This window comes from Alligator mississippiensis, chromosome 3, assembly GCF_030867095.1.
Source record: "Alligator mississippiensis isolate rAllMis1 chromosome 3, rAllMis1, whole genome shotgun sequence".
NCBI lineage: Eukaryota > Metazoa > Chordata > Crocodylia > Alligatoridae > Alligator > Alligator mississippiensis.
Window position 1 is genome coordinate 148,557,159 of NC_081826.1, and position 26,330 is coordinate 148,583,488.

Sequence of the window (26,330 nt, forward strand, 5' to 3'; positions counted from 1 at the left end):
AAACAGACAGACATTTGTTAAAATTTCAGGAAAAAAAGTATATTTAGGTGAGGCACAGCAGTTGAGATCTGTTCCAAGTATGTTTTCTTTCTTGTCATGGTACACTGGCAACATAGTACAATGTAGAGCAGGGGTACGTAGAACAGCAGTTCTAGCCGTTGGCTAGACTCCATTTCCCAGCAGCCCCTGTGTCTCTGCAGCCGGTTTCCACGGAGACCCCAGGATGGGTGAGACCGTGACAGTGTGGAACTGGGATATCCATGGAGACTGGCCCAAGCAGCTCTGGCAGGGTGCCCAGCTGGGTGGCGAGCTGCTTCAGGGTGGGGCTGGGATTTTGCGGCGGTGACAGCATGGTCTGGAGCTGGGGCAGAGCCATGATCCTGTATACTGCCTGTATACAGCAGATTATGACTATGCCCTGGCTCCAGACCATGTTGTCATCACTTCAAAATCCCAGCCCCAGCCCTGGAGCAGCTCTCCGCCCAGCCATGAGCCTTGTCAGCGCAGCTTGGGCTGGTCTCTGTGGAAACCTCAGCCCTATGCTGTCATGGCCCCGACCTTCCTGGGGTCTCCATGGAAACCAGCCACAGCGACGTGGGCAAGGGCTGCTGGGAAACAGAGCCCACCACAGGCCAGACACTGCCCGCACCTGGTGTAGGGGGATGGAAAGGCTTGACTGGCAGTAGATGTCCACTGCACATCTTGACTTGCAGAAGTAGTGTTGATCTTCTAAGTGACCACAGTGCATTTCTGAATGTCAGTGGTGAAAATGAATGGCACTGATGAGTGGATTTAGTGTAGTCTTGACTAATATCTTGTGAGGATTAAGACAAAGATGTCAATAAGTCTCAGATAAGTAATGTTGGTCTCCTTATGCTATATCACTTTTTTGACATTTGAAACTAGCAAGACAGCAGGATTGTTTAGTTCCTTGATAAAATGTATCCTACACTAGATATAGCATCCTTGTACATGTGGAGGGGGCCATACAATTCATCTCATTACCATCATTTTTTTTTCATACCCCATATATAAAAATGGGGTTGCTGATTGTGATATAAATCCAAACTCGCACAAAGAACAGATTTTATGTACATAAATAAAAAGTAGGCAAAAATAAGAGGTTTTATTTAAATGAGTTGTTTTAAACCTCTTTCTTTTAAAGTTACTACTATTTTACTGTTTAAAAGCATACATTCAGCTCTATTTGCACAGGAAAGAAAAGTGCAGCATTTCCTTTTTTCAGACCCCAATACACTTGCTGCATGAAATGACTGTGATCACTCTCCATACCAAACCAAGGTATGGTTTATCTCAGGGGCAGGCAAAATATGGCCCAAGGGCCAGATCCGTCCCACCAGGCCATTCTATCCAGCCTGTGTGGCCTCTAAAAAATTTAGAAAATGAATATTTATCTGCTCCTGGCTGCCTGTCAAAGATGACACAGGGGCAGTAGGACACAGAGGGAGCCAGCAGCAGGACCCATTAGCACAGCCCTGCCCCATGCCCAGCCATTTCCCTGCTGTCCTGAATGCACAATGCTCCAGCACCATGTGGCTCCTGGCTGCATCGCCAGACCATGGGAGGACGGGGCTGCGCCAGTATCCTGGGGCCAGGAGTGGGAAGGATGTGTGTGGAGAGAGAGAGAGTCTGTAGGGCGAGTCCCACACACACACCCTGCCATACACATGCACCTACACCCCCCTCACACTGCCATACACACAGATCCCCCTGCACCCACATCACCTCACACATCCCAGCCACACTCCCTACACAACCCCACACCCACCCACACCCCACATATCCAGACACACCCACATCCTCTCCTACACTTTTCTTTGTCTTCCATGTCAGTGAAACAGAATCCCAGTGACAGCCTGCAACTATCATGCTTTAATCAGCCAAAAGGGTCATCAATGTGCAGGAATCCTGGTTTCCCCTGATCAAAAAATAAATCACAAATTCTCTGATAAAACCCCCAAAATCTGTGATTAAAATGAAAGGCCCCTCACTCGGCCCCTCCCCATAGCCTCCCCAGTCCTGCTGATGCCCCTCACTCCCCCCAAAGCCCCCTGGGTCCTGCTAGTGCCTCACTCCCCCCCCCACCCTGCTGGTACCTCACTCCCCACCCCTGCTTGTGTCCCTGACTCTGCCCCACAGCCCTTCTAGTGCCCCTTGCTCCCCATCCATAGCCCCCTGCCCTCCACCAGCTCTGCTAGAGGGGAGCCCTGGCAGCCGGGGACATGGGGCCAGGGACCTGGGTCTACATCCCCCTGCCCATGGCAGGAAGTGGCAGCTACTGCAGCAGATCAGAGCCTGGCTCCTCCCTGTTGCCTGTCTGCTGTGGGCTTCGGTGGGGGGAGAAGCTCCCCACCACTATGTGCACTCCCAGGGGGCAGGGGGACCCGGGCCCCCCAGATCTGTGCAGGGTGTAGGAGGGTGCAGGCTGCCCGCTGCAGGCTCGGGTTTGTACCCTGCTGCCCTCCTCCAGGATCTCCACAGCCTAGTGAGTGCAACTCTGGGCTTCAGGGCACAACAGGACCATGCAGGGATCTCTGCTGCTGCACGCTTTGTGCTGCCCTGGCAACTGTCCCTTGCCTGTGTGGCAACAATGGGGCTGGCAGCACGGGGTTGTGCCCCTCACTGCTGCTGCACATGCAGGGGACACATTGCAAAGGCAGTGTGGAGCCCACCCTACACACAGATTTGAGGGGCATGGGTTTCCCCTCCCCCCCACCATGAGAGTGTGCGCAGCGGCAGGGAGCCAGGCGTACCTTCCCTCAATCAGCATGGGGAAAACACGTCTCATCTCACATTCACGTACAAGGAAGCCTCATTAAATACAATGTCTATCATAAAACTGCTGCCAAAAGCTCTGTTTATGAAAATCATTTATGGAATTAAAATGCAGCCAATACTGTACATGACTATAATACACATGGTCCATATTGGGCAAACATATTGGTGGGAACATACCACAAGGATAGGTAAGTGCAACCCATCTGAATAAAATACATGCTAGTGTCCATTGCAGGCAGTTACCCCCAGCACTGATTCTTTTTCAAGTCATGGTGATCCACTACACTGAATACATTTCAGCTTCCTCTTCGCTCCATGGCTAAGCTGTGCCTTTCTTTCCTGTTTGGAATGACTCCTATTTCTTCAACAGACAAATATCAGCAAATAGGACCCCAACCAGTTCACCCAGAATCTCTGTCATCCCCCCTCTTAGCTTACTGCAAACGGATTACTATGGTCCTGACATCCACAAAGTGGAGCCAGACCAGGATGCCTTGTGCCTCATCTGCATATCAATTTTTGGAGCATCCCACGACTTGTGACAAGAACACCCAGTTCCAATCATGAGTTGGGGGATAATTAACACATAGATCCTGTGTGTGTGTGTGTGTGTGTGTGTGTGTGTGTGTGTGTGTGTGTGTGTGTGTGTGTGTGTGTGTGTGTGTGTACGCGCGCGTGTGCAGGGTGGTATTTGGAGTACACGCAAATACAGAGCAATGCTGAGCTAATTAGAGTCTAAGAATTAGATTCTATACCTGGAAAATTATAATAATTTAATACATTTTTCATACAGTAAAAGCTCCGGTAACTGGCATCTTACAAGCCGGCATGCTCAATTAACCAGCATGCTGGCTAGTAAGATAAAGTAAAACCGTAAGTGCCCACTGTGGCACTTCTGGTTTCTCCAAGCCTCAATGGCTGGGGGCAAAGCCGCTTGAGCTGCCGAGCCCCCATGGCCTGGGGGCATAATAGGCTGTGCGGGGCCCGCCTCCCTGCCCCGTGGGGCCTGTAGGGCCTGTGGCGGGGGGGGTGGAAGGACACCTCAGACACAGCGGGAGAAGCGGTGGCCCAGGCCTCTCAATTAACCGGCATATTTTGTTATCTGGCATCCCCCATTCCCAGGGGATGCCAGATAACAGAGCTTTTACTGTATATAGAGTGTAATTACTGGGTGGTCATCTTATATTTAGGGCCATCTTATATTTGAGTAAATACAGTAAATTTTCAACTCTTGGTATCAAAAGTAATGAGTAAAATAAAGACATATCACCTCACTATATACACTGCTCACTGATAATTTCATTGACCTTCTTTACTATGCTTGTTCAGTAACTACAAATGGAACAAAAAAAAAAAAAATCTAAGTGAGCATGTAACAATCATACAAACAAAACCAGACCACAGCCAACAGCAGGGCTTAAAGGTCAGTTTGCTCAAATCTGAACTAATTCCTCAAGTAAATTATGATGCTATATACTTAGCTATTACACAAGTATTTGTCTATACATACATGCATAGTATTTTAATATGTAGAAAAGGTAAAAAATGGATGCTGGCGGTTAGAACACTGAGTTTTGACATCCTTAACCTATAGCATCTGAAATGAGCTCAGGCTCATAAAAGTTTATCCTATACATCTGTTTTAGTCTATAAGGTACAAATCTACCCTGCCCTCTGCCATTCATAAGAATTGCCAAGGGAGGCACACATGGGCAAATCTTTATGCAACATCATACTCACATCAGCGTAATGGCCTTTCATATCACAGCGATTACAACGCTTACTCCAATAAGCCCTCTCAAGGCATTCCTTAGAGTAGTGTCCAGGCAAACAGCAATTTAAACAAAACCGTGCTGGGCAGGTGTTTTGTAAGTGACCTCTCTCTGAGCAGAGGCAACAAGGAGGCATTTTCTAAGGAGAAATATGGACAGAAGAATCTTAGGCAGAAATTTTATATGATTACAACAACTTAAATCACCTTAACAAGTGAAACAAACCAAAAAGTTGGAAGAGGAGGAACGCCACAAATAATAATGCATGTAATGTAATATATACCACCCCCCCAACTGTAAATTGCAAGTTTAGTACCTTTCATCAAGACATTCTGGTGATATCATAAAAAAATGGAGAATAAAAGCTACAGCTACAATTCCAAATACAGCACTTTTCTGAACAAGATTTTGTACTTTCTGGGCTGGGGACCAGATTTTTGTTATATATCAAAAAATACTGTATACACTTATATTGTTCACTGAATAAATCCAAGATTGATCAATCAAAATCTTTTTCATCACTTAAACAATGCATGTGCAAATTTTGGATACAATTTGTATGAAAGATGTGATACCAAAACTCAAGTTGGATTATATCTCCTTTTTTAAAAAGAGAGTTTTAAAAATGCAAAAGCTATATGTCAATGACATGCTGTATTATCTGCAACGTAATGAACTGCGTTATTTCATTGATATTACGTATGCTGTTGAAGTGGATGTATATATATCTTATGATTCACGTATATGATTATACATACATTTACGGAGTTACAAAAATAAATTATCAGAAGTCTACTCTGAGGCTCTGGCTGTGTCTCTTTAAACCAATTTCCCCAATGACTGAATCTGTCGTCATTCCAGGGGCTTAAATGGCAGTTGGGAGGGATGAAGCCACAAACTCAGTCACTGAGAAATTGGCTTCACATAGGCACATCCTTAAGCTTAGAATAGGGAACAGCCTTGGTACGTGTGAGGTCTGTAAAGTGCGTGGAGCTTTTGCAGTCTCTCATGCTGGGAATGGTAAATTCAGGCTCAGCAGACACTACCATAAATTCTGAATATTTACAAAATAGTTAAAAAAAAAAAAAAGTCCTGAAGATGAATGACTCAGGTAGAAGCTTTCTTAGATTTTTTGGTTTAAATGTGAGCAGGTTTAAGGTGATGTTTAATTTCAAATTTTCTCTGCAAAGGAAGGTAAATTAAAGCGACTTTTTCCAGGGCAGTTTGCAAAGTCTCTAGGTATTCTTGTTTCTTTCATTTGCCATAGATTGTTCCTCTTTCCTTTGGTTCTTTTTCTTCAAGATTTCTTACAACATAAAACAATATTTTGCAGTTAAAACTGTTTTATGACAAGGACACTGTGACCTTGCATTGTGCTTACCTTTATTTTTATCTCTATTCACTGGCAGTTTTTTTCCTTCATACAAAATTCACAACCCTTAACACCACAAATAAAAGTGTTTATCTTTATAAAAGTAAATTTATCTCTTCTAAAACACTTAATTACCACATTTCAACCTAGAACAAATTGTAGGCTCTAAAGATAAACCCTTGATATGAGGGGTTTACTAGAAATCCAAGAGTTAATTGGCAATCAAAGAACTAGCAGCTGAGTTTGCTGAGTAATCAAAAGGTGCCATTTACCTTTGGAGTAGGGCAGTTTTTGGACAAATGGCCCTGTTTATTGCAATTTCTACAAGTAACATTTTTGTCTGTCGCGTAGTATCTGTTGTTACGCCTCAGAGACGGATAGTTACAGATCTGTGCCTAGGGAAACAACAAGAAAAAAGGATGTGTTTATTACTTGAGCTTTTGTATGTTAGCCCTTACTGAGCTGGAGTTTTGTAAGCGTCAATGCTGGCATGTTCAGTTTGAAATCTAGTACTGTAAATCTAGTTATCAACCATTCAGTTTTGAAGTGGATAGTTCTATTCTCTTAAACTTTGACCTACATGATACTAAATAACTGATTTATAATGAGACATTTTTTGGTTAAATAAAATCAATCATTGTGAAGGCTTGCCTTCCTTTGAGCATCTCAGTGTGGTTCAATAGGCTTCACCCTTTCAGGATAATCTAGAGTTTTTCCTAAACTGCAAGTTCAGTCAACATTAATTGCAAACACAGGTTACCATACAGCAAAGGAAAATACAGCTTGTTAGAAGAAATGTAATGCTTTGCGCAGATGAATCAAACCTACATTTTGTAAACATTTTGTAGTGAGCCTGCAGAAGCCCCGTGACCTCATATGAAATCTTCAGAGAAACTCCTCTCTTTAGTACAAGTAAACATCTGTTTGTTTGTTTGGTTTTAAAACAGGATTTTGAGCAAACAACTAGGACTGGTGCAGAGGACCAACTGTCCCACACTAGGCAGAAGGCTGAAGTCATCCAATTATGGAAACATTACTGAACACTCATGTGAGAAGGAAGAAACTGGCCCTTGCCCTTCAAAAATCTCTATAACACACTCTTGGCCTCTGGAGCATCTTTTGCAAGTGCTGTAGGTGATTGCCAAATTCTGTTCTGCCTGCAGAAGTGCAAGCAAGCTGAAGACCCACAGTCAGTTTTGTGGAGGTGTCTAAGCTGAAAGAGCAGTAGAAAATATCCTAAGAACCTCTCTTTAGCAGTTTGGGGATATGCTTCTGAGATGAGAAACAAAGTTATCACAGGAAGTCTTAGCTGCCAGGAAATATTCATCAGCACTAGAGGCAGCAAGGGAAGAGAGGACCTAGGTTCAGTGCCATGGCAGTCATGAAGAAGTATCTACTCATCTTTGTTCTTTTCCAGGACTGCTTCAGGAAGGGTCTCTGCTTTGGCAAATGAACTTCTTCCTCTCTCAGAAGCTTTCAACTGCTGCTGTGGTAGCAAAGATCTCTCAAATCCTGAATAGAACATGCTAAGTTACATATGAAAATTACAACTTCAAGAGGCCTAACAGAGATGCGGCATTTGTGTCATTCTGATTTCACTTGATCTATATTTTTCAGATGAAGCCACAAACTTCACTTTCATGCAGTGGTGATGTGTAAGGGGTGCATGGGGGTGCCACTTAGGCGACAGGTGGGGGGGGAACGGGGGACAGGAGGGAGCGCTGGTGCCCCCCCTCCGAGAACCAGCTGGGGAGTGGGAGCGCTCTGGCTGCTTCATGATCAGCCGTGGGGGGATTCCTCCCCCATCAGTGAGATTGGCCACAGGGCCCCCCCTGCCCCCAGTTAGTGAGATTGGCCACAGTCTGGTCACTGGGGGGGGGGCCGCACATGACCCCCCCTGACTAAGGCAGCACCAGTCACCCATGCTTTCATTCATGCTGTTGCAGCAACGAAGAGGGGGAAGAATGGAAAAGTCTGGAAGTGCTGTGGTGTGTTGGAAGAAGGAATATGACTTGAAACAAAAGCAGAAGAAATATATTATACATAGGAGTTTCCTTAGGAAGCAGTTACTCTTGGAGGTAATAGTTGTCAGCTGTTTTTGAAACATCAATTAAGCCCCAAAAGCACAGCTATTTTTAAATTTAAGGCTTTCCTCTTCTGCTGATTTCTAGAATCTCAATTCTCAAAGCAGAAGGACCATATTAGCTAAGAGAACTACTTCTAACTCAGTGATATCTTTAAACAAAATAATTCATTCTGATAATATATATTCTTTTTTTATTGCTAAAAATATCTGCAGGAAATAAAAAATATTATTTTTCAGAGTTCTTCTACTCTTTCTGGAAACTCCGCATCTGATATCATCTGTTTCTGACATCAGAGTTGGTTGCTGCAGGAAGTGATTATGATGTTAATAAAGAATTATTACTTCAAATTTTAATAATTTCAAGAAGCAGGGGCAGATATATTCCTAAAAAGCAATGATTTTCTTTTCATTTAACCATTTGTATAAATAAAGACTGAAGAGAGAGACACACAGAAACACCTGACACTTGAATTTTTTTTCCAAGTATATTTTTCAGTGAAGGATTATAGATCTATTATAAAGACTTAAGTTAATAAGGTTATGCCCCATCTTCAGAAAATGAATAATACATAAAACAACTTGGTAGGCTACATTACCTCCAAATCTTTGTCACTGATGGACCAGTTCACTCCACTTTCTCCTGCAAAACAAATAAATATATAAATCTATTGATGTGCTAAACTTATTTTCTCAATTCAACCACAGGGTTTCTCTATATAATCAGTGCAAGGGAAGAGATTAGACTTGACTGTAGAAACACATAATATGAAATGCTCACTTCAGTTTCAGTAAAGCACATTATCAACCCATTTGATACCAAATTTAACCCACCACAAAACTGACACTTGCCCACAGTCATGTGTGTGTTTTATTCAACCCCAAAGTCATTTGGCATGAATACATAATAAGAAATCAGAAATGTGGAAGTACTAAATTTGTTGCATTAATATGAATGTAACTGTGATCTGTCACAGCACATGAAGAGCCACAACCTTTGGAAAGTCCCTGGCTAGTCTAACCAACCTCTGGCAGCTTGGGACATATAAAGCTAATACAACACAAAAATATCATTTTTTTCTTTTATGAAGCTGTGAGCAGTTGCTACTCCAGCACACCATCCCTTTCTTGTTGCCTGGCAGAACAAAATGCAATAGCTAATTCACAAGCTAAGATTCCAAGCTCTTTGGGCCAATAACTCTTTTTCACTATAGCCACACACATTTTGTAACAGTCAAATGTTTCTAGTTAGGGGAGTTATTCTGAAGCTAAAACAATTATATTAGAAGAACTGCTGTTGTAAATAGTTATACAAGTCTAAGGTCACCATGAACTACCATCGTTTACTCCCCTCTTTTTGTATAAGAAGGTAGCAGTATAATGATCTTTTCATACTGTTAAAATTGAATCCACACAAAAGGAGTTGCTCATTTTAACTATATTAGAATCTCAAAGATGGGCTCACGTGTGTGTATGTACAGAAATCTTTTGTATTTATAGAGCATCTAAGACAGTGAGGCCCCCCATCTCAGTCAAGATGACTAGTAGTTGTAATGATACTCAAAAATATCATCACCACCATCACAGGGTGTCTGTAAATGCAGGGAACTTGACTTGATAGGCCAAGGGGCCTTTTCCAGTCCAGTGTTTGTGTTTCTAAGCAATAAACAAAAACTGAGGTATATACAGAATTTCAACCATCCTTTGACTGCAGCATTCCAGTCCATTAACAGGGAAATAAGAAAAGGTTTCAATTGCTAAATTATCTACATATTCTCGTGAGTAACAGAAGTCTGTCCTAAACCCTGCCCCGCCCAAAATTTGACAAACATATATAATATGAAATCTAGCTACAGAGAAGTCATTCACAGAAACCCACAATGAATACTTTGACCTTAACTTGTGCTATAATTTTCCATTCGTAATATAAGGAACTTAGCGTGTTCCCGCACTGAGACCCACACATGCCCAGAAGAGGCAGGAATAAAACAGCAGAGCAAAGACTGTCCATACAAATAGCCCATAAATCATGAGCTACACTCTTAAAAATACAGATAGTGATACCATCTGAGTACAAATATAGTGCATATCTAGTATCTACGTCCTTAGCATTCTTTTCTTTGGCAACAAAAACTTTATTTTCAAATTTAATCTGTACCAAAACATGTACCTTCAGGTATACAGTTGAGAATTTATATATATTTATTAATACCCAAAAGTCTCTTATGGAAACTCAATCACAAACAAAACACGCTGAGAGACATTTCTGGTTATTAACCAAGAAAACAACCAAAACAAAAAATGGTGAATCACAGTCAATACAAACTATACCTTATGTAGTCTGTGATTCTGATTTTTATGAAACATGTTAGATTAAATTATCTAAAAGGCCAAAAGCTTGAAATATTACTGACTATGCTTAACATATTTTAATATTTCAGAACATAATATTCTGATCTGTGAAACAATAATCCCTACAGTTAAAATCTAACAACTACCCAAAAGACAAAAAAGGCACTACCACACCCACACCCACCAATGTCTCATACTTTTCAAGATCAGAAGTTTTATAAGGAGGGACCTACTTAATTTGTGGTTTTGCAGTTTCTGCACATATGGTAACTGCGATCGCTAGGAAATATTCCATTGGTTGCAATTTCCTGTGAAATCAACCCCCCCCAAACCTAACATATTATCCATATAATTACTCATATACTATGCCATTTTAGAATTTCCCAATCCTACTGCAATACTTAGACAATGTGGCAATCCCTGCAGTCACTCTCTTGTACATGAGACTTACTGACTGTCTGAGGTGATGGAGGGGCCTCTCTGCCAATCAGCAGTGAGGGGTGAGGTCTCTCTGCCAACCAGTAATGAGGGGTGGGGCCACTAGGAAATGCCCATGAAAACAGCCCTTTCTGCTGCAAGCAAACTGGGAAAATGTCTTTATCTTGCTGCAAATTACGCAAGTCCCTATTTATAAGTATTGTTCTCCATGTATAAAACACAATCCTAATTATGGATTTAGTCCTGCAAGATATTGAATGCTCTGGTCTCAATCTAGCAAATTTCTCAAACATCTGCTTAACTTCAGGCATCTGAGAACTTCCATTTGTCCTGGCTATAGAACTTGACATAGATCCTAATTCCAGAATAGTGCTTCAGAATCTCAGCCCTCATATAAGAAATGTATCTTAGTCCCTACACTTCTACAGAGAAACTTAAATATAAATCTGTATGCGTGTGTACACTTTAGCCATCTGAAATAGAAACTGCACAACATGAAAAAGAAAGAAGCCAAGCTCAACCGCAAAAAATCCCCAGCCCAGCCTCTGGTTTCTTTACTTTTCCAGGAAGAGCACACACCAACTGTTGAAACTTCTTTAGCCTGACGAGGGTTTTTGAACCCGAAAGCTTGCTTAATAACTATTCTCCAACTATTTGGGTTGGTCTAATAAAAGATATCAGATTCACCCAAGGAACCTTGTCTGCCTATGTCCTTAGACCAACACGGCTACAACCTACACCCCTACACCTATTACATGCACACACACAACACATATAGATACACACATATATCGTATTTTCTCACATTTAACAAGCCCCTGAATACAATATACTCCTAGGTTTTGAAATGCAAAATTAAGGAAAAAAGATTTTTCAAACATTATGGTGGCAGAGAACAGACACAGCTAATCTTCAACTGACTTACCCTGTCTTACCTTGCTTAACTAAAATCTTGCCTGAAGATCTGTCTCCATGGGTGGACCTATTATTTTGAAAGAGCTAAAGAGCTGTGAAATAGGAGAAAACACCAGGTACTCTAGAATCCAGCAAAATTGCCCTAAGAAACATTAGCCTATTTAGTGGAAGATTAAGACCATTAAAAGAAGAGATCCTCATTTACACCTCTAGAGCCATAAGCCATTACAACAACAAGACATTAAGTTGTCACCCCGGTCACTCTGCAAAATCAAGCCATCTCCTCATGGAGCCAACCCCTTCAAGTTCCACTACCTACCTGTCATTGATTCCCTCAGCTGCCTGAATAGTAATACCAGAGCTGCTGCACTACAGCAGAAAAATTAAAGTGGAGTGCTTTTATTCAGGGCAGAAATTCAGCCTTCCCAATAATACATGTACCCCAATTTGGGGGGGTGGGGGGGGCTGATTTTAGATTTTAAAACTTGAGAAAATATGGTACCTTGTAAAACCAGGGGTGTCAAACTCCCCACTACTTGTGAGCTGGATCTGGACTGTGAAGTTCCTCCTGAGACGCATCTGGATGCGGCAGCAACAGCAGCAGCAGAGTGAGAGGCAGCAGTTAACATGGGGGTAGGGAGAGGCATTGCTCATCCCCCCCCAGTGCAAACACATGTATGCAGCAGGTCTCTGTGATCCAGATTTCGGTAGCAGGTCTTGCCCCCATTTGTCCTACCCTTCTGTAAGGCCTTGGGGTCAGACAACACAGCTCTGTGGGCCACCCATTTGACACCCCTGCTCTAAACTGGTAGTTTTGTCTGAAAACAGCTTCAAACAATAGCTCTAACCTTTTAGAATGGTTTTCTTTGCCTTAATAAGCTGTTGATTCTGAAAACCTAAGGGTAATAAATGATGACAAGTAAGCCCCAATCCTACAAAGCAGCTATGTGCACACACAGTTGCATTGAAAATCATGTGACCAGAGACATGAAGCACACATGAAATTGTTTGAAGTTCTGGTCCAGTATCGCTAACCACTTCACCCCTGATCATTCTGCAAAATCAAGCCATCTCCTCATGGAGCCAATCCCCTCAAGTTTCACTACCTACCTGTCAAATTCTAGCTACAGAAGCCAACTTCTAAGATACAGTAACAGGAATACCTGGCATTTCAGAAAATGAAACTGAAAGGATCAGAAAACAAAAGCTATATTGATTGTTATTCCAACAAAATTGTCCCTTACTAAACTAAATTGCTACAGATTTACCAGGTGAAGTGCTGCAGAAATTAGGTACAGTTTACAACACGGCCTTGATTTTATTAACATTTCTTGATAATGAAAAAAACTGTTAATAAAACCAAAGCCTACTGCAGTCTGTGTTAAACTGGAACCAATTTCTGGACCAAATTAAAGCATGTTTTCTTTTTCTGGATGTGTATTTTAACTAATTAAAACTGGACAGTCACCTTGCTGGGGTCACTTGACCCCAGCTGTCCTCATGTCTAGAACCGGGGTGGGGGGGGGGAAGAGGGGGGAGGACAGGACCTGATGATCTGTGAGGTACCTTCCAGCCCCTAACAATCTATGAATAATTTGGATTCAAGTTAAATTCCTGGTGTTGTTTTTGTGATTATGCAAAAAAGTTTACAGTATTTTGAGGCAGGGAATATATTATTATTGGATGGCATATTCACTATATTAATCACTGAACACTAGATAGATTAATGTACATCCTCAAAAAAATCACTTACAAATAAATTAAAAATTGAGTTTAGGAAAGCTGCAGAGTATTTTGGTGGCTATGTACGTCTCAAAGCTCACTGCATACAGATTGCTGTTTTACTGTTATCGGACAGGAAATAAAAAGAGCATTAACTTATATCTTTTATATTTTACAAAAGCACTGGATTCTACACACTACAGGTCTCCCCCCTGTGCACCCCCCACCAGGGCACGGCCTCATCCACTTACTCCCCCCTGTACAGTTTCCCCGCTCTGTGCGCACCCTTTCTCACTGTGCAAGCCACCCAGCTCCAACCCTAGACTTGAATCCAAGACAAGGCTCCCCCTCTTCCCCCCCTGCATGTTGATTAGGAAAAAAGCCCTCTCATCTTGGATTCAAGTATATACAGTGTTTCTGTTTAACTTAGATACATTTATTGCAAGACACGATTGCAAGTTTCTGATAAAGACAAGTTAGTTGTATACTAGGGATTATTAACAAGGGAACAGTAAGCAAACCTGAAAGGCATCCCCATGCCTCTCTACAAATTGATGGTGCATCCACACCTTGAGTAACATGTCCAGTTCTGGTCCCCACACCTCAAAAAGGATATAGAAGAACTAGAGAAGGTACAGAGAAGGGCAACAAAGATGATTAGTGGTACGGAGAGGCTTCCATGTGAGGAGTGACTAAAGAGGCTAGGCCTATTCAGTCTAGAAAAGTGATGCTTGAGGAGGGGACAGGATAAGCATTTACAAAATACTAAATGGCAAAGAGAAAGTAAATAGGGATTTGTTATTTACTATCTCTTCCAATGAAAGAACTAGGGGTCACGAAATGAAACTAGTAGGTAGTAAGTTTAAAACTAACAAAGGGAAGTTCTTTTTCACACAACATGCAAGGAAAGCGTGGAACTCAATGCCACCAGATGTTGTGGAAGGTGACAGTTTAGCCATATTCAAAAAGAGATTGGACAAAATCTTGGAGGAAAGGGGCATCAGTAGCTACTGAGTATGGAAGTTGGGGATAAAGCATCAGAATCAGAACTTACTATACCTTAAATGTTGGAGGGTGCAAGTAAGAGAGGAACAGTGGAAAAGAAATCCCTCTCTTTCACAAACTAAATTACATCTGCTTGGAACTCCTAAGCAGCAAGGAAGTTGATTTTTTTATTTCTCCCAACAATTGCCCTTAGCTCCTTACCTCCCATACAGCAGCTTGGAGGTACTCATTGGCCAGAGTCGCTTAGAAAGGGCAAAAGTAGATGAGGTGGATAGGTGTTCATTTGGCAGCCAAACCAAAACAAACATTTCTAATTTGATTATACCAGTTAATTTGAAGTTCTGAGAGAAACAGTGGGGTTTTTCTTTAAAGAAACCACACAAAATTTTGGATTGAAATGAAGATAATGGTTCCAAAAATGGTAATTTTTGTATGTGGAAACGTGCAAAAACCAACCCCACATTTTTTTTTTTAGAAACAAAAATATTCAAGCTCTATTTTAATTCCTGCCCTTTTGTTCTTATCCTGCACCCTTTTCCCCAACCATCCATACATTTCCTAGTATGCTTTTTTGACAGGTTGATTCACAAGCTTTGCTATGATGGTAACTGTACAACCATAATGTAGCTCTTTAAACTAATTTATTTGAAAGAGTTGTCTTCATTTTATCCATTGTATATTATTATGCACAAACATTTTGGAAATTATATGATTTACACTGTATTTATGATATATTTTGGCAACTTTTTCACTTCTGAGAAAAGACTTTTTTTTTTTTTTTTAACAAAACATGGTGTCTCAGTAAAAAGTTATTAATTTTTTTTAAACATTTGACTAACCTCCCTGTAGACCTCCCATCATCTTTATTAAGCAAATGTCCCAAAACATCAACTGTTACTTAACTGACACTTTATTTTTAACAAGATATCAGTAAAATTCCTCAGAACATGAGTTTTCTTTATAACTCATTTACTTTTATTTTCAATAAATGTATTTTTAGTTTGGTTTTTCATCTTAAGATTTTTCTCATCTTCAGTTATCAAAATGTAAATTTATTTTCTTTCCTTATGTTTCATTCATTCATATATTCGGATGGGAAAATCTATATAATTGTTTATTTACTTATTTATTTTTTAACTAAGTAAACTTTTTCACTTCAAATTTGTGTATACATATGTGTATACCATATGAAATGAACATTCTAATCAACTTTAAGGAAGGAAAAGGGGGCAGAGAAAACATGATGCTGCACATTGCTTAGATGAAACTAACAAGTGTGTGAAAGTCTTTTATAATCAATTACACTTCAATTACTCTGAAATAATACACAGAGTTACACGATGGTGCATCATACTACCGCTGTTAAGGCTTAAGTGTCATAAAGCCAAATTTTCAACCTTTGCTAAAATTCACATACTTATTCCAATCAGTATAAGATACCAGTTCAGGAGCTGGGGTACAAATCTGTGGTGTAAATTTAGGATTATTTGGTCACAGGATATCAAAGATCTCTCTCTCCTACATCATGGCCTATTTTAGAAAATGATATATTACATTTATTTACTTTGACAGGCACTAGAGGAAAAACTGTGGACAGTATTCATAAAAAGTGTATGTTACTGGCCTGCTCCAGTGCTCATTACTAAGAACCAGTTCCATGACACAGCAGTATAAAAGTTGCTGAACCACACATAAATTAGTGTACTGTTGTGCTGTTGCAAATTACATACAGAAAGAATATCAGTAGATATTGATGGAAAAAACCCTTCCAATATATGCAGTGTAGCCTACTGCTAGATACGTTCATCTGGGAGCCAGAAGATCGTGAATCTAAGCAGGGAGCAGTACTGTGGCAAGGAAGTTTGGCACCCGGGACTAAGCACACAGTGGCAGCCTGCCCTCACCCTGTGCACAGATCCAGGGGGGCACATGCCCCCCCATGCTTGCCCAGAAGTGCACACAGTAGGGAGCCCAGGCAGCTGCCCTCCCCACATCCCTGCACCCCCCATACAAGCTGCTCACGGCTCCATCCCACTCCCAGCTGGGCAGTGCCTGTTGGTACCCCTTCACTTTGGCTCCCCCCCTCTCCACTTTGCTATAGCACTGGTAGGGAGGCAGAGCACGGGAAAAAAAATCTTGGGGAACTGTTGAGAAATCCTTTGCCTTTGAGAATGGAAAAAGAGTACCAGGCAGCAAAGTCAGGATCGATGCATTTCACAAACCGACCCACAGGAGGCCTTAACGTGAAGACTGGCTTTGGGGAGAAAAAACCCCCTGAAACTTGTTTGACTCTGAAACTTGCTGAAGATGAAAAAAATCTGGGAGTTCCAAGCCTGATGGAACAGTGGGTTCTGATGACAGAGAAAATATGCTTAGGCTGAGTGACAACTGTTCACTACTACTTTATCTATTCTATCATCACTGATGATCTGGGGATTTGAAGAAGCCACCCCTTGGTCACCCTTGCAGTCAAGCATGCTGCTTGGTCTAACTTCTAAAGCCCTGGGGAAAGCGACACTTTTTATACTACAGTTCAGCCCACTTTGCAGAGATGTGATACCACTTTGCTGAGATTAACCTTAGCCTAAGACTAACTGCATTTCCAGTGTCTTAAAAAAAGCTTCTGTATATTGAGTTTCTTTTGCAACACCATGTGTAATAATATTCCATGGCATTTGTGCATTAATTGTAAAAATAACTTATTGCCTAAAATAAGAGGAAAAACCTGTTTTTACACTTGATGGTAAGATAGATGTAAACAACCTTGGTTTTAAAATTGTATCAAAATCGTAAATTCTTTTAAAATTTAATTTATAATATCATCTTAATTAATAATACATGTAAGCTGTCTGTGATGGGCATTGCCCTCAATAAATCTGATTGCTGCCTAATTCATTAGGCCCTTTGGACATTTTAACAATGTAAATAAAAACACAAAATGGGCAGAGATGAAGCCCTTAAAGATGATATAAAGTAGGAATAGTTTATTGTTATGCAGTCTTGCAAATTACTAGTGTTTCTGAATAGGGAAATAATTTGCTTGCCCTGCAGTGATTCAAATGACATTATAATGGAATTTTCTGTGCTGAATTTCCTGATTGTTTTATATAACTTGTTTTTAGAAAAAAGTGAAGGAATCAGACAAGATCTTTAAATTTAAGTGTTGCAGCTTTCCCACGTATCAGGAAAAATATACTTACTGATCTAACTGGTGATGCAGATATACAAAGAAATCAAACAAATCTGAACTTGATCTCAGCTGCATATTCTGTTTGCCCAATACAACCAAATAACAGTTTTCTGGTTGTGAAGAACAGACATACCATCTCCATCCCCACCAACAATATATTTGGCACTGTATAGGGAGAAAAAAGTCCCAGGAGCTCACATTCTAAACAGAACACAAATAATACCGCCTATGCATGATACGGAGCACATCTAAAATGCAGAACACAAACAAGGCAACAGGTGAAAGAACAAGGCTTCATGATGCCTTTTTATTTACTTGCTCCCTAATTTTCATACATTTTAAAATTACATATATTTTGGTTATGCTTTGAGCGAAAAAGCCAAATTACCATATTTACCTGAATCCAAGATGATTTCCAATTTAAGGCAACTTCCCAATAATTCAATTTTATACATAGAAATTTTATAAACGTGTTATTTTTTATGTACAGAACCTACTTATTGGAGGATCATCTTAAATTTGTCCCCTCACCACTGCAGCAGAGCAAGCACTGGCAGGGGGCAAGTGGTAGGGTATAGGTAGTAGGGGAGCCAAATGCCCTGAATTTTGCCCCTTGCCTGTCCCGTCCCCCACAACATACCCCCCAGTCTCCAGTTTCCCCTACACCTTTCCCTCCCCGCAGCTGCCTGCTCAAAGCTGCGACCCCTGCTTCCTGGCTAGGCACAGGCTAGAGCTACAATGTGCTCTGGGCCTTCAGCCAAAATGGGGCTGGAGCTGGAGCCATGACAGAGGGTAAGTGGAAGCAGGAGCTTAGGGGGTGGGACAGAGGCAGCGGGAGACGGCAGGGGGGCAGATGCGAGGTCAGAGGCAGCATGTGGCTTAGTGGCAGTGGCTCTAACTATGACCCTGAGCCCAAGTCAAGGCCAGAGCCGGGGCCCCAGTAGCTGCCTTGTATTCGAATCCAAGGGGGTACTTTCCCCCCCTATGTTGAAATCGGGAAGAAAACCTCATGTTGGAGTCAAGCAAATACCATTTCCTAGAAGATAATATTTCTGTTGCAGTAGAATGTATTCAAATACACACATATTACAGGTTGAAATCTGTATTAACAATGTCTTCCTTTGAGACATGGAAAGATCAATACGTAGATTGTACTAGCCCTGTTGCTTGCTCCACTCAAGGTCTGCATTCAAGAGATGCCTACACCAAATTTAATTCAGGTAATGCATTTAAATAATGCACTAAAGTGTAGATGGATGGATGGAGACATCTATAGGCCTAAATACTTCTGCATGTTTAGTCACTGACAGCTTTTATGACTTATTTCAAAACACTGAACGCAGAGCCAATCTTACATTTCTGATTTCCCAAACTCTAATAGTGATTAATGAGAACAAAAATTATATGGCAGGCACTGGCATTTAAACTTAAACACCTCTAAGCAGTAAACCAAGGGTAAGTGATGCAGAGAAGCAACAGTGGATGATATTCTGTGTACACTGTGTAGTCATTTTGAATTAGAACAATTTCTGGAGAAAAAGTGGAATCAATTGCCTTAAAGACTATTTTCTTAGACACTTCAAGGGATTTTTCAACTTTTGTTCTGATAAGAAAAAGATAATTTACTTAAAAAGAAGACACCTGCTGTTGGAATAGATTACATGTCAATGTCCCTTTAAAGCAGAGGACTTTGAAAAAGAGATCCATAAATTCCCAGCAAGTAATCAGTTAATGCCATAGTTGACAGAAGTCCAATTTGACAAATTTTCCTATGACAAAGACAAAATGTCCCTTCCTTCCACAACAGCAAAAATGTACTAACTCTCTTTTCTCACATTTTTTATCAGTACTCTGTGACCTGTGCTCTGATCACGGTCATTAACATAGTGACAATTTCTCTTCAGCAGCTATATTTTGATGCAGTATGGTATTCATTAAAGCCATTAACAGGCCCAATCCACAGAAAATAAATATGGAAACTCTGTCTACACTGAAATGAATCAAAATACAACATTTTGTTTCAAGTGTAAAAAATACTCGCCAAGAGCAAATACAAAGTTTTTTTACAAGCCCAAAGCCTGACTATCCTCCACATAAATATGAAAAAAATTAATTCAAGACCTCTTAAAATAACTTTAAACAAACTTAAGCAACTCATTACCCATGGGAGTAGACTTTAACTGTCATTGCCAGAGAAGAAAAGTCTGACAGTTGGGGGCTATGACATGGTATTTATAATCCCTAGGCAGCATGTTCTGTTGGGGCCCACTGCAGGGCTAAAGATGGGATTTTCAAGAAGGCTCACAAGTCCTGAGGTTTAATACACATGCATTAAGAGTGTTTAATCCAAGTGGAGATGCTTGCTTTTGATATTTAAAGTAGTCTTTTTTTTAAATACAAAAAATTGCCAAGTGCTAATACATAAAGCCACGTTTATCACTTTTTAGATGTTTAGTGCTGCTGCATATTTTGTCCAGTATAACCAGTTTACAGTTTTCTAGCTGTTGCTTTTTTCTTTTCCATTTTGTGCATGCACGTATGTGTGAGCATGGGAGTGCATGCGTACGGGTATGTGCACGTATATGTGTAATGGGAAATAAAAATATGGAGAAGATAAAACAAAACAGTGAATTTATAGAATTTCACATTCCTGAAGAGAATAGATAATGCAATATTATATATAGATGAACATGTTTATACACATATACTGTGTGTTTTTACATTATATAAATAAGCATCATTTTCCACCTGTTTTCTGTATTCTGATCTTTCCCTTAAGTCTTGGTCACTGCTGCTAATGTTAATTCACAAAGCTCAATAGCTCATGATTTTCAAAGCTTAGTGCAACATTTGCAGAACAAAGTAGGGTTTTTTTCTTCTTTTTTTTTGGTGGGTACAAGTATGGGGACCACAGGAACAGTTAAATTCATGGCATGGTTGGTCTACCACACAGTCGGGGGAATTCTTTAAATAGAGCCTGTCACTCTCTTTGCCCATCAATGGGATTTCCTTCTCAAACTGCTGATTCGTTCAGGTACACAACAGAGGAAATTTCAGTTAACCTTTGTTTCACCCCGGGGAAAAATCTGTCTGAAAAGTATAAAATGAATAGATTAAAAAAAAACTAAGTAGCTCAGCTGCAGGGCTATTCTTTCTAGTGTTCACAAGCAGTCAAAGTTAAACAGAGGAAAGGAAACAAACCTGAACATTTTATTCCCATTAGAGAATAAATTTGTAATATGCAATTTGGAAATCCAGTTATCTATGCTTTGATTTTTGATTTAATAAAGCAACACGTAAAACACAACTATTCCTCACAAAATGCACCCACAACATTCACCTTTTGGTCATTTCTCATCTGACTCTGGAAAGAATCTGGTTTCTTTGAACAGGGAGGCACTTAGACCATATAATTAAGTTGTCTTAAATACCTTTTAAAATGCTAACAATTCTTAGTGGAGAAATACATAAGAAATAGTAATTCCATGTTATATTTAAGGAAAGAATTTATAGGTAAGATAGAGTGGCAAAATATGGTTGGGAAGTAAACAAGCAATTTGTATTTGAAGAAATGAGAATAAAGTAGTTTGATATTAAACTCTTTTTCCACAAGGTGTGCTGTAAAAGTTGGTTTAAGAGAGAAAATTTTTATAATTTTTGAGTAGGTATGAGTCTTTAATTTCTGTTTGAGGCCTTGGATTGTCCTTAGACTTCTCCTAATTGCAGAGACTGCTGCTTTGGATATCACAAAGAAAAATTGTATTTAGTTGGCAGTGGGCATGTCTACATGTTAACTGATGCGCAGTGGTTACTGCCCGGGCAGTCTAGGGCAGGGGTCAACAGCCTACAGTCTGTGGGCTGAATCCAGTCCACAAAACCATTTGATCCAGCCCACAAATATGGGGCTACAGCAACTGGTTTTGACAACCAACTTGAACTCTGTAAATCCATCATAGCTTTGCTCCTTTGCATCTAAGGGACTATCTTTTTTCCTTATGCCCTATTGCAGCCCAGGCGTGGCTGGTGAACTCAGACTGGTGGGGTGGTGGAGTGTCCCATGGGAAAAGGTGGAAGGATGTTCTCCACAGTCAACCCATATCTCTGAAACTCTCTCCTGCTTGAGACTTGCTAGAACCTGAGCCTGGACATCTTCCAAAATGGCTCCAAGACCTTCCTATTTGAGCAGGTATTTAGCAGGCAAGGCTAAAATGGGATATTGTTCAGGGGGTTTTGCAAAATAGTTTATTTTAATACTGAGTTGGCTTTTACAATTTATTTTGCTTCTCCTGTTTTGTTCTCTTGCTCAAATGTTTTATAAATTATTTTGCTCTCTTCTGTAAGTTACCCTGAGCTTTTGCTGGGAAGGGCAACACATAAATGTAATAAGCAAACAAGTATATATATTTTAAAAATCTCAGTAAGCATCTATCTGGACCTACAGGTGCTTAAATTTCTTTAAGTATTTTGTCCCAATGACTTTACAGGAAATAGTTTACTGCAGATCTGGTCACATGAACCGTGTAGAAGTTTTTCCTTATCTCCCATTCCTGGTCAACAACCTTCCCACACAGCCTCTGGCCACCTGCTTAGGGGGATAGTTGTTCTCCTTGCTAGTGATGGAGGGACTGTCTTTGGTAGCTGATGCAAGTCATGGCTGCAGTCATGGTTGTTGAGTGTAGCTCCCCACTATCTGCAGTGTTCTTACTGGCTAGTTGTTGACACTGACTATTATATTTTTTCTTTGTTTCTTACAGTTGGGAGAATAAAAAGAAAAGGCAGGCAGGTAGGCAGGCAGACAGAGTTTTTAAACTTTCATCTTCTGAAAGGTGATGAAATTTGGGGCCATTTAAATTTCTTGAGTAAAATTCTATGGAAGTTAACGGGCCATATGAAGTTCTGTCTGCAGCTTTCATGAGACTTCATTGTAAATGTCTCCCTTGCTTCTGAGGAGCCCAATCAACATGTAAGGCCCTCATTACGACAAGAGAAAAAGGCCCTCATGTAGCTCAATACTAACTCTTGGAGACCCCTGAGGTATAGAACCCAGACTTGACTGCATCTCATTTTCATTGAGTAGTCAATGTGGTAAAAGAGTGTGGCACTGATGAGTTTTTACCCAGTGTTAGACAGGTATGGTACTCTGAGCCAGGGCGTCAAACCTACAGCCTGAGAGGTGGGTTATACAGCCCGCCTTTTTTCCAAGAGCTTCTCACCCCAGCTCTTGCCTGTGCTCTGGCTGCCATAGCCCTGTCAATAGCTCAACCTCTGACAGTTCTGGCAGTACAATGGCCAGAGTGGTCATGGCCTGCAGGCATCTGCAAAGCACGGAAAATGGCGCACTGACTGATCTGAGTTTCATACCCCTGCTCTCAGGTAATGGAGAGTTTTATCAGGGTTTGCATATTCATTGTCAGGTATAGGACACTGTACTATAATCAGAGCTTGAAATTCAGGAAAGCTTAAATTCCCACCATAGTCACACCATCTCTGTCAGCACCTGACACAGACTTCTAGTCAGCTGTTAGTGAGTAACACTGTTCCTAGTAGCTATCCATCTAGAAGTAGGTAGGGAGCCCAAGACAACCCAGAGCAGGAACTGGTTTTTGCCGATTTGTAGACAGACTCCTTTCTTGGAGATGACAACATGGTACCACTGTAGGTCCTCACAGGTGTATCACTGAATGCTGTTCATCTATACGTTAAACAACTTTGTAACGTACCAATTTTGTAACTGTATATTGTTCTAGAAATACTGCACTGAATTATCAATATGAAGAATGAACAGATGATCAAGATTACTCTTTAGGCCTTATACACGTTACTTCTGTGGCACTATATACACCCATACAGCATTTCGAAAAACAGGGTGTCCACAGGTTCAGGCTCTTTGTAGGGCTACAATAATGGCGATCTGCTTTAAAAAAAAAAAAAAAAAAGTGTTCCTGTTCTACATAGGAAATTCTTTGCAGTGCTACCTTTTCACAGATTCACAGAAGTTTAGGGCTAGAAAGGACTTCATGATATCATTGGGTCCAGCGCCCCCTGTGCTGGGCAGGAAAGGCTGCTGGGATCAAATAACGCCAGCAGGGTGTGAAGATCTCCAAGGTAGATGCCTGCACCCCCCACCCAGGAGTCTATTTCAGGATCTGGTCTCATGAACCGTGTATAAGTTTTTTCCTTATCTCCCATTCCTCGTCAACAACCTTCCCACACAGCCTCTGGCCACCTGCTGGGGGGGATAGTTGTTCTCCTTGCTAGTGATGGAGGGACTGTCTTTGGTAGCTGATGCAAGTCGTGGCTGCAGTCATGGTTGTTGAGCGTAGCTCCCCACTATCTGCAGAAGTGACAGAGGGCCAGGAGAATTAACCCCCTCCCTGCAAGAAGGTGGCAAAGGTTGCCTCCTGTTGATGAGTGGCATCATCTGGAGGTGATCTTTCTGTTGTGGGGAGGGGAGCAAAAAAAGCAGTTCCTTATCACTCCCTGGCTGAAGAGTGTACCTTTGAAGTGACTTTGTTGTATTCTAGCCATGGGGCTGTGCAAGCGTGTACACATTCCCATAGTTCTCTATTCTTATAGAGCTACAAAGTATTGAGGACTTAAGGAATGTGTGTCCGAAGCCTTAGGTAAACACCTATCTTCTACAGAACAATGTTAGGGACTAGAGCCTGAGACGACAGGCATAGGAACAAGATAAGGGTGTAACTTACATGTCTGATACTGCAGAATAACTGCCTATGTTCATGGGTTTTAGCCTGCAGTATATGCAAGCGACCTTAACTTACTTTTTTTGTAGAGCGAGCAACCTTGCATTTGCTGCTGGCACATAGGACATTGCCACAGAATAACTGAACTGCTCTCAGTTCACACCCTAGCTTACCTCACAGAAGAGTAACGATCATTCAATTCTTATATTATCATTTCTGTAGAAAATCTAGCAGTTCAATTAAGGGGTGCATTCATACAACATATTCCCCATTCCCCAACATTTCTGCACCAGAGAGAATCAACCACAGACTTGGTAATTCATTAGCAGCATATTAACACCTGCTAAGGCAGAAAGTTTACAAGCCACGAGTCAGAACAACCAGGCTCCTGTCTGAACCAGGTTGGGTGGCTTCTGTGGCATCTCAGTGGCAGAGCTTTCCCTGCACCTTATCCATGGTCAGGCAGTTGGGAACCTAGCCCATGCTGCCATTGCACCTCTCCCCCTACTCCCCAGCTGCAGTGTGGGTGCAGCTTTCATCTGTTAAGGAAATGCACCAGAGCCAGGCAGCTGGCAGCTGTATCTGCATTGCTACCACTTCTCCTTGCTGCCACCACCCTCTCCTCCTACCCCTCTTCCCCAACACCCCAGCCTGCTGGCTGCTGTGTGGATGCAGCTGGAATTTGCTCAGCGCCAGTATAGCTCCTCATGGGCTGGAAGATGTGCCCACACTGCAGCTGGGGAATGGGATGGGGTGGGGCAGGACAGGAAGAATTGGCTGCAGCAGTGGCCGTGGCAGCTGACTATCGCCCAGCCCGTTTTGGCCTGGGCATGGACACAGGCACAGACAAAGTGCTCTGGCTGGTGATTAGGATGGATGTAGTACCTCTGCAAGCCAGATGTTGCTGACCCCTGTGCTAGGACATGGTAACAGAAATGCTAGTCTCCTGTTATTAGAGCCCTGGAACAAGAGTTCTCATAATAGCATTTTGCTTTTGAGTAGAGAAAACAAATACAATTTCAATGTGAATTTAATTCAATTAGGTCTTTAAAATAATTACTATTTTATATGGGTCTACATTTTAAAGACAGATTATATTGCATGGACAGTCTGTTGGGTTAAAGTCAAGACTTAATTAAGCCTTCCTTATTAAAGCTTCTGTACATGGGGTAATGAGAAGGTAACTATAAACAGAGTAACAATATTCTGAAAACATATTTCTTGACAAGCAAGAAATATCTGAAGTTTCTAACTTCTAAAGAAAGCAAGAAAAATACCTGTTCTTCAGACAGACCAGTAAGTCTCTTCTACTTTAAACAGTCTGGATAGAAAGAAATCTCTTAATCAGGTTCAGCTTTAATTTTCTCAAACACATTTGTCTTAGTTTAAGCATATATCTGAATTGATCCATCAATGCTTCAATTGAGTTACCTACCTAAAACAGTTGTTAAGAAGCCCATAACATTTCAGACATATGTAGCACAGCTACTTTGCAAAGCAGAAGACAGTGAAATAAAAGAAATATTAAGATGGAATTGAAATGTAGGATTTAAACCACCTTATTCTTCCCAGTCTAACTGCAGACTTCACATGGGTTCTTTATTAGATACTGCCTTCAGCTCACCTCCTGCCCAAACACAAAACCTCCAACCTGAAGTAAATGGTTTTCAACTCAAGATAGCTGGCACAGCTAGTGGCACAAGTAGTCCATCATTTTGCAGGCTAAAAGCTAAATCATGCTAATACCAATAGCCCTTCAACGTCTTCTCATATTTTTGTGTGCACAGCTGGTAAACAAGTTCTACAATTTACTGGAAAAGAATCTTAGGCTGGCCGAACTTATTAATATACAACAAAATCATGGAATATGGCTCCAGAAAGCCAAGAAATACACATAAGGGTGTGCAGAAATCAATGGGGACATTCACTTGGTTAGGATTTTGTGTTGTGACCAACTAGGTGCTGATCAGTTAGGCTA

The 26,330-nt window shown here is 41.1% G+C and overlaps 1 protein-coding gene across 4 annotated transcripts in view; it reads right to left on the reverse strand.

The window, feature by feature from the left end:
• Positions 1–26,330, reverse strand: part of ZCCHC7 (zinc finger CCHC-type containing 7) — a 199,580-nt gene that overhangs the window by 67,596 nt on the left and 105,654 nt on the right. For 3 of the 4 annotated variants that reach the window (XM_006272079.4, XM_019490738.2, XM_019490737.2), the window contains exons 3-5: positions 8,626–8,669; positions 6,216–6,338; positions 4,540–4,710 (exon numbers count right to left, since the gene is read on the reverse strand). In XM_006272079.4, the coding sequence (XP_006272141.2) occupies positions 4,540–4,710; positions 6,216–6,338; positions 8,626–8,669 (338 nt within the window). The remainder of the gene's footprint in view (positions 1–4,539; positions 4,711–6,215; positions 6,339–8,625; positions 8,670–26,330) is intronic. The other variant, XM_059724513.1, reaches the window with a different exon arrangement.